Source organism: Spinacia oleracea, chromosome 6 (genome assembly GCF_020520425.1).
Source record: "Spinacia oleracea cultivar Varoflay chromosome 6, BTI_SOV_V1, whole genome shotgun sequence".
NCBI lineage: Eukaryota > Viridiplantae > Streptophyta > Magnoliopsida > Caryophyllales > Amaranthaceae > Spinacia > Spinacia oleracea.
In genome coordinates this window covers 127361030-127370175 of record NC_079492.1, presented here as the reverse complement: position 1 = coordinate 127370175, position 9146 = coordinate 127361030, and the positions used below count along the sequence as shown (strand labels likewise).

The 9146-nt window shown below is 39.5% G+C and overlaps 1 protein-coding gene across 5 annotated transcripts; it reads right to left on the bottom strand.

Annotated features, from left to right (window-relative positions):
• Positions 1-2398: 2398 nt before the first annotated feature.
• On the bottom strand, positions 2399-8636 carry LOC110779636 (uncharacterized). 5 transcript variants are annotated; one of them, XM_056833533.1, is made up of 11 exons: positions 8133-8636; positions 7461-7503; positions 6728-7351; positions 6537-6629; positions 5781-6464; positions 5517-5654; positions 5280-5423; positions 3226-3357; positions 3015-3139; positions 2867-2939; positions 2399-2781 (listed from the first exon to the last, which is right to left on the bottom strand). In XM_056833533.1, the coding sequence occupies exons 2-11, from the start codon at positions 7500-7502 to the stop codon at positions 2668-2670; spliced, it is 2169 nt and encodes a 722-aa protein (XP_056689511.1). In that variant the 5' UTR covers position 7503; positions 8133-8636; the 3' UTR covers positions 2399-2667. The 5 variants fall into 5 exon arrangements, with proteins under 5 accessions (XP_056689511.1, XP_056689512.1, XP_056689514.1 ...); XM_056833534.1 differs by lacking the exon at positions 3226-3357; XM_056833536.1 differs by lacking the exon at positions 5781-6464 and having other exon boundaries at positions 8133-8635.
• Between the last annotated feature and the right edge of the window lie 510 nt (positions 8637-9146).

Here is a 9146-nt window from a genome sequence, read left to right as displayed (position 1 = left end):
AACCACAAAACTGCTCGCAAACCAGATCTCATACAAGAATTCGAGATCGACCTCGCGGAAAAGTACGGCCATGCGGTGGTTGCACCAGACCAACACGGTGATGAACAGCCCACGAGCGTCGATATTGTTGCAGGAGATGAGAATGTAATGGGTATCATATGGTCTAAGATGGACAAGCCAACTAGGGCTAATTCAGTGTTCGCATGCAAGAAGTGGGCCATGGAACTGATCAATCAATACTACGCCCCAACTTCGACTGCAGATTCTCCGAAAGAGTACGTACCGTTAATTTTCGATACTATGAGATCCTAGAGTACAAAGAAACAAATGGCACTTACACAAGGATTAAATATAAGTGCGTATGTGACCTGTGGAAGGAAGCATCAAATCTCTTCTACCCTAGGGAAACGCTGCTCAATGTACCAAGTGACATTGATTTCAATAATTTCGATCAAAGTGGGAACAATGCAAACTACAATTGGAGGATTCAGTGTGGTTCCATGTAATGTCTTGGAATTGGAATTCTCTACCCATTTTCGTTATGTTATTTCAATGTCATAGTTTTAGGTGTGTGATTGTTTTCTTTTCATCTTATGTTTTGCTTAATTTTATTTAAATGCCCTAGTATGAAGTGTGATTTGGTGTGTTTGTCATCCTCCTTTAGATTATGTTATTGTAATGTAACGGTGTGATTTGGTTTAATAACTATGATTGCTAAAATGAAGTATTTTTTTAAAATTTGTATAATGGTAATTAGATTTTCAATAACGAACGACAAATAACACTAACAGTTTCAAAGGTCATGTTATAATTTCGTCGAATGGTCTACGATCACCCTTATTCCGTAGGCATATGGTACCATTGAGTAAAGTAGTACCAAACCAATGAACAACACATGTTTGGTACTGTTTATATTGCGACAGAGGTACCAACGGTATGTTTGGTACTGTTTATATTGCGACAGAGGTACCAACGGTATAATTTTTTCAAATTAAAGGAATAGTGTAAGGTTAGCATAACGAAATATGGGTGTTTTTTTATATTAAATGGATAAGGTGGCAGTTACGTGACGGTTAAAACAGGCGCTCTATAAAGAACACTTCGTGGGAGGGTTATTTCCATAAACTTCAATGTCTTCACAAAGCATTTCCATTAACTTCATTGTCTTCACAAAGCATTTCATTCGAGAAAATGGAAATTCCGCCAAATTATTACCCCAGAGTCTGTCCTAACCACCGTTACCGTTTCGATTATACGGAACAACACAAAACTGCTCGCAAACACGACCTCATACAACAATTCGAGATCGACCTCGCGGAAAAGTATGGCTATGCGGTGGTTGAACCAGACCAACACGGATGTGCGAAGTCCAAGAGCGTCGAAATTGTTGCCGGAGATGCTAATATAATGGGTGTCATATGGTCTAAGATGGACAAGCCAACTAGGGCTAATTCAGTGTTCGCATGCAAGAAGTGGGCCATGGAATTGATCAATCAATACTACCGCCCCGACTTTGATTGGAAATTCACCGAAAGAGTACGTACCCTTAATTTTCGATACTATGAAACCCTAGAGTACAAAGAAACAAATGGCACTTACACAAGGTTTAAATATAAGTGCGTCTGTGACCTGTGGAGGGAAGGGTCAAATACCTTGAACCCTAGGGAACCACTACTTAATGTACCGAGTGACATTGATTTCAATAATTTCGACACAAGTGTGGGGAATGCAAACTACAGTTGGAGGATACTATTATTTCCTGGAAGTCTGGCCATTTGCATACTATTATTTCAATGCCATAGTGTTAGCTGTGTGATTGTTTCTTATTTCACAAATGTATTGCTTTAGTTATTTTTTTTATTATCCTGTGTGTTTGACATCCTCCTTCAGCATAATATTTCCTTTGATTTGGTTAGTGTGAATGTAAAAGTGTGATTTGGTTTGTTTAAACATATGTTTATGTGTTGATTCCAGATTACTCTACAAACAATACACAAGATCACATTTTTCAACTTTCAATTTCAAATTAACGAGAATTAACCACAATAAAAACCCAACTACCGAACTTGAAACCGAATTAACCAGCCTGTCGAACGGGTCGGACCTGACTCAGGACTTGATATAACCTTTTTATCCTTTATAACAATAAACACTGCTGAAATGAAAAGTAGTTATTCACTAAATTCATAAACACCGCAAATTTTGATTACTCAGGTCACCGTGTTTGCGTACTGTTTTGTCTAACTCTTAATCATCCAACTTTTGTAGCAACAATTACTAATGTTCGTGTGGTACATATCTGATCTTGTTTGGTATTAAATTTATGCTTGGTACCATGCAAAGCCGGAACAAAGCTCAGGCTGTACCAAACTCGTAGATTGTACCCAAACTTTTCTAATAACGGTACAAAACAACCTATTAGGTATCACAACACGTACCAAACTCGTATTGTAAATCTTTAATGCACGATACAAAGCATACCACAAAACTTGCAAAACATACCTGCAAGCAATGAATCCCACCTCCTAGAAATAATGTGAGTATCAAAAGACAACAACTATGATTAAGTTCACGCGTTAATCACATTTCAAAATTTGACCAGATAAGTGTGCAATTGTTTTCTCTGTTAAAAACCCTAAACGTTAGCAGAAGAAGCACGACCAAACATCAACGAACTGGGCAGTGGGTTGCAACGATTTGGGGAAGAAGCGGGCGGCAGGAGTTGAAATCTGAATTCAAGTGAGACAAAAACAGTGCCCTCCGAGCTACATTGATGTCCCCCTGTCCCAAAACAAGTTTGAAAAGACAACTGTAAGTTTATAATGTGGGGGTATGGCACTTACAGTTACAACAGTAGAGGACTTACCACATGCATCGTCTTTGTAAATGCCCTTGCACTTTCCTGGATAGCCATAAGCATTACTATTCCACACGCATGACTACAAAGCCAAACAAAACATATCAGTAAGACTTAAGGAGGTTACTCGACGATGAAAAGGTACCATAAACAGTACTTGTCGTTGTAGTCAGGGAAGCTAATGGAGTCCAAGGGCCAAGTATGCATTTGCTTCAACTTCCAAACAAGAGCTGCATTATACTGCGTGTCCCTCCAATGTAGAACGTACTCCACAGCTGCTATCTGGAATGAGGAGACCGTATTATGTTAGTACAATAAACTGAGTGAAGTCAATGTTCTTAAACTCCCACCAAACCAGGTTAAGATACCAATTTTTTAACATCCCCAGAATGCTCGGAAGCAGGATTAGTATACATGCTGTCAATGAACCATATCTTCTGGTCTTTCAGTGCAAAAGCAACACACCACCAATGTCCGTTGTCCACAACTGGAACATAGACCTGGACATGATAATTACAAATTCTTACAAATCGCATACCTGTGTGCCGCGGACAATTAATACACCAAAAACTAAAATAACAAATTGTACAAGGACGTTCCTCAAAAAGAAGACAGATCCCGAACTGACCAAATAGAGAGCAAACATTCAACGTAAAAGGCATGTAGGAACTTATTTCCAAATCCTTAAAATACGGCCTCATCACTCAGTTATTAGTCCGAAAATAGTCAGACACGTGTTGTTGGCATATAATCAGACATTTAAACATGGAGTAAAAAGACTAATTAGACTTACCACAGATATATCAGCTGACACAATCTTCTGGAGAGGGGTGGACCACTTCTTCGGCAGACCAGCATATGTTTCCCTCGTCTTTAATTTCTGATACTGTAAAGCACAGTAACAAAATAACTAAGCAACCTCGTACGCTTACTGTATTGATTTCATTAATGGTGAATATTAGGAGAACATAATATTAGGAGAACATACCGCAAATGAGGAGTCCAGCATGATTCTGCGAGAATTCGTTGGGTATTCCAGAGCCCATTCCCTGTTGTATATGTTTGCAACGGCCCGAACGTACTGGGAATGCACGTACTCCCTAGGCCGCACAACCGAGTAGCACATCATCCGATTTGCATCATTACCATCACACTCGATAAGCATGGCCCCCCTGCAAACATAAAATACAGATATGATACAAGTTATTATCATTACATAAATGTACAACGTACATTAGTGTATACAACGTACTTAAGTGTTACATGAGTAAAAGTTGTAGAACGTACTGCTCTTTCCCTTTAGGATTGTATGACTCCACATAAGCTACTACGTCACTCTCAAGTTTTGTCATTCGTACTCGCGTCTGCCGATAGCGTGTTTTTGGGTTTGTTCTCGGAATCCTTAGGATCAATTTCTCCCGTGGTCCTTCTTGGTCATCAGTTTGGAGATTCTCATCAGTGGTGTTCCCTTCAGTGGGGTTATCTTGACTGGTGTTCTCTTCACTGTTCTTATCTTCAGGGGGGTTCTCTTGAGTGATGTTCTCCAAGGGCGATGCTGCAACCGTTCCTTGCACAGGACCATTAGCCGGTCCCTCATCATCGTCATCATCCCTATTATTCGGCCCCCCATCCTTGACGCCACCATCCTGCTCTTCCGGCTCCTCAACATTCTCCTCACCATTGTCTTCACCATCCTCTTTGTCTTCAACTACACCCAGCTGTCCCACCTTCTCCGATGACATTCCATCTGGAGGTGGCCCGTCACCAGCTTGAACCTGTACGTGCTGTTGTGTCTGGTCGACCGGGTGCTTGCTTGTTTCTGGGTCAGTTGCTACTACACCAACATCATCAGCAGTGTGGACCAAAGGTACATCACCGTGGCTGACCGGGTCTAGGGGATTCATAACTGGCACACTCACATGAGGGCCCACAAATACACGTCCCCCATCAGACGGTTGCAACTCCACATCGGAATCGTCATCGGCATCCAACTCTGTAAGCACCTTATTCACAGACTGGTCCAACGGCATAGCCACACCATCAACATCTATCGTCAAATGATCGGTAGCATGATATGACCTCATTCCTCTTTCACGGGATACGCCCCGACGATCTTGCAATAATGGAGCAAGCTGCCCCATAACCTAAACAGAAAAATATGTAAAGTAATTCATGCACACAGAAATGACTCCTCCAGACCTTGGTGAGTACTATTTTTTACTAGTTAAACATATATGCCTGTTTATCACTAACACTCAGTATTTGAAAATTATCCCACTACAAAGAGTACCAAACAACATCAATATCATTCATATGGTACACCTAAAGACATTTATGAGTACTATTTGAAACCCTAAAACATTTTTGGCTATTAATCACTAACATCAACATAAAATTGAGGAAATCGTTTAACTTCCCATACCATCTCTGTGACCTCCTGAGCTAGGGTGCGTCTCCATTCTGAAGAAGTCATCTGTGCTACCATCTCAGCAACCTCTACTGCGGGAGACCGTCTACCCTCCCTGCCGTAAAGGGGATGAGGATCCCCGTACACAACATCAACAGTCTGGAAAGATTATAAAAGGAATAGATTTCAGTCAGATTAGATAATACAAAATTTAATATGACAAATACGACCAACTAACAACCAGTTACCCACCGTAATCCTTCCATAATCTTCACTCGCTTTCCTATCCCGATTCTTGGCCTCATCCACTTCCTCCTGTGTCCAGACTTTGATCCTGGGAAACTCATCCCATCTCACAGGATGCCTGCATAAATGGTCTAGGTAGAAAATCTGTAAAACAAATCCACTTTCAGATAAGGCACTGTAATAGAAGACAGGATACTAACACCACAACAATAACAGTATTAACCTTTTATATAATTTAATACATTAAATATTTCAGTAAGATAGACGCACCAGCAAAAACAACACACAACCACCAGTCCCAGCGGCATACCCCTGATGGTCTATCTTCCGCTGACAGGCGTCTCCGTAGTCTAAAAGCCATGTGTGACAAAACTCACAACAATTGTACAGTGATGCATTCTTTGCCACGGAAACTGCACCTAGCAATTTTAAAGACATGTTACCCCCATCGGTAGAAGGACATAAAATCTGCCCCAGCAACACAATCATGAAATTTTCCATGAACGAGGCCCTATCACGCTGATTAGCCAGGGGCTTTATCTTTCCTTCACCGTCAACCGGCCCTGCCAATTCCTTTACAGATTTCGCTATGATTATTGTGCTCTTTGAGGTTGATGTATTCTTTTCACCATACTTGAGGGCCATCGCTTTAAGGGTGCCTGGAGGAAGATCAGACTCCTTCACTGGCACCGGAAGACCGCTGTTCTGGAATCCGAATACATATTCCCAATGGGAAGCAGTTATCGGCAACACATGGCCGTCCCCTCCAACAAGGTAACTGTTACCCCCATCCAACCGGGACATCAGCCAGTAGCACAGCTGCCTAGGTAGCTTGGATATTTTCAAATCCAACATCCCCCCGAAACCCATTTTCCTAACGCAACTTCTCCTTGACTCATCAAAAGCAGCAATAATCTTAGAAAATGCATCCGTGCGACAGATAACGCTTGGTTGCTACACATAATAGTTTAAGTAAAAACCTAATCAAAATACACAATTCATCTTTAAATAAAGGATCAATAGTACCTTCCGGCCACAATTAGCCCGCTGAGTAGCAACTACCACGCCGTGAAACTTCGCATACTCACCCCTAGACATAGGATGTTTGGGAATCGGTACCTAAACATGAAAAAAACATTACCATTGACTACGTAGAAAAAACATTATTATACCATAAAAATCCTTAAAAACAATGAATAAATTTCAAAATTATATACCCGCACAAACATCCTCCTGTTATTCCCTCTGATTGCCTTCTGTTTTGCAGGGGGCTTTCCTTTTGCTACCCCTGTTTCATCAAACTTCCTACCCATCTGCTTCATCGCAGGAAGTATCGTCTTCTTCACAGGTCTCCTTCCCTCGTCAACATCATCATAATCCTCTCTACGCCTCTTCCGCATCATCTGCAGATGTGCCTTCTTCTTCAAAGCATTCTGCCCGACCTCCTTCCAACTCTTCCCTCTTTTCTGAACGCGAACAACAACATCCTCTCCTTCATCTTCATACCCACCATCCATATATTCACCGTCTTCGTCTTCTATATCTTCTTCCTCCTCTACTTCATCGTATGAAATAACCCTCCTGCTTTTAGCAGATTGCCTTTTCTTTGGCGCACGTTTCACTGTTCTCTGGCATAATTCATCCTCGAATTCTTCGTCCTCATATATCTCATCCTCATATTCATCATCTTCAACATCTTCATATGCATCCCCGTCAAAAACAGATTCTTCACTGTCATCCCCAGACAGCGATCGCCCTTCCTCATCTTCTTCCATTTCTTCATCGACGACAGGGTCTTTGCCCTTTAGCTTACTATTCCGAGCAACTTCCACGCGTTTTTCCTTAAAAACAATATTGAAATACATATCTTGTTAATAAACGTATAACAATATACATACTATCAATTATCACCAAATACGATACACTCATAAAAAGAGCAGTGACACTCACCCTAGGTTTGCTGCTGCTACCACTTTGTCCCTTGATAACCATCCTACAAATACAATTTTACCAATCATTATACCATGCATACCTTCGATATAACAGTACCAAACACATTGATAATTTAGGTTTGGTTCCAAAGAAAATACCAAATCACATATCCTTTACCTAAATGTATCAACATATGTAATATTTTCCATTTGGTACCAGATCAAGTACCAAACAACAATCAAACAAACAAAGGTAGTTTTAAAAGCATGCCATCACACGAATTAAACATTGATCAGGCACCCCTTCATATCAGTTTAACTTTACATAAACGAAGGCTTATCAAATTACTTAATTCGACTTGGAAAGTAATTCAACAACAAACATCAAAGTATAGAATTCGCATAATAACCACAAAGTAACCACTAATTAACCCCAAATATGAAAATTCCATAAAAATAGCTACTTCATCACTAAATTAAATATACACTTAAATTTCCATTAACAACAGCTACTTCAAGTAATTAGAACATAATTGTGAAAAAAATTCACTTTCGATTCATCAGCAACACAATTGTCAAACAAAATGGTGAAACCCTAAAAATCAAATCAGCCCCAAAAAACTGTGAAAACAAAAAATATTACCAAAACAAGAACTAAAGAACAATTCATACAAAAATAAATTAACTTCACCTGGAAAGTAATTCAGAAGTTCCTTAGTTAACAAATTTCACCAAATATAATCGCCCTGGCAAACACCCTTTTTGGACTGTATGAATTGGAAACCGGTCACGAAGTGGCTAACCTTCTAACGAGAGACTGAGAATTTGGCCAGTTCTTGACGGAGAATTTGGAGGGAGATCAATTGAGCGGGAGAGCACGCAAGGAGGAAGAAGACGAAAGAACCGTATTTTGGAAAGAAACAGTAATAATGAAACCACCACCTGATTTTTTACATAACATTAAATTAATAATCAGTAAATTATAAAATACAAATTAAAGATAAATTGAGAAGTCAAAAAAAATTTTGAATTTCAAATTTTGGAACAGAATTTTAGAGAGAGAAGTTGCAAAATATCTGAAGTGGTGATTAAGGGTGGGCCACCCACCTTTACTCCACTTACAATTACCTTCTTGTCCCTAGTATACCATTGTTATGGTATACCCAGTATCGTTTTAGACAACCTCGTGAGTACCACCTTCAACGAGTCAACAAATGCTCCTTTAGAAAAGAAAAAAAAAGTTCACATCATACTTCGTATAACACTTGATGAACAAACGAACAATATACTATTGTACTCCATCATGTAGCCATAATATAGGTGAGTTATCCATCCTAATTCCCATACGGAGTAGCTTTTGGAAACATTTAATGAAGTCTCACATCTTCACCAGCAAAAATAGCACCTAAAACATGTAACACTTAAACAAGCAATTTTGCAGAACTACAGCTCTTAATCCAGTAACTATTACGTTGTTACAGAATCAAATAAAAAACAAATTAACATAAATAAAAAATAAAAAAATAAAAAAAAAAAAATTACCCCAAAAAAAAAATACCAGTACTCACATCATTGTCCTTGTTATTCTCTTTTCCACTTTAGTCGATTTCTTCCCACATTCACCAAAGGGTTAAAGTTCTCAAATTTACATATTTTAAAAATAAAATAAAATAACCTTTCAGGTGGGGCCCTAATACTGTTCCTA

Bases quoted from the DNA above. Each gene is read 5' to 3' on its own strand.
- LOC110779636 (XM_056833533.1), bottom strand. From the start codon at position 7,502: ATGGTTATCAAGGGACAAAGTGGTAGCAGCAGCAAACCTAGG. The intron at 6,465-6,536 runs GTACTATTGATC...TATTATGTGTAG, and splicing joins GGGCTAATTGTGGCCGGAAG to CAACCAAGCGTTATCTGTCG. The intron at 3,358-5,279 runs GTATGGGAAGTT...TATCATGTCCAG, and splicing joins CTCAGGAGGTCACAGAGATG to GTCTATGTTCCAGTTGTGGA.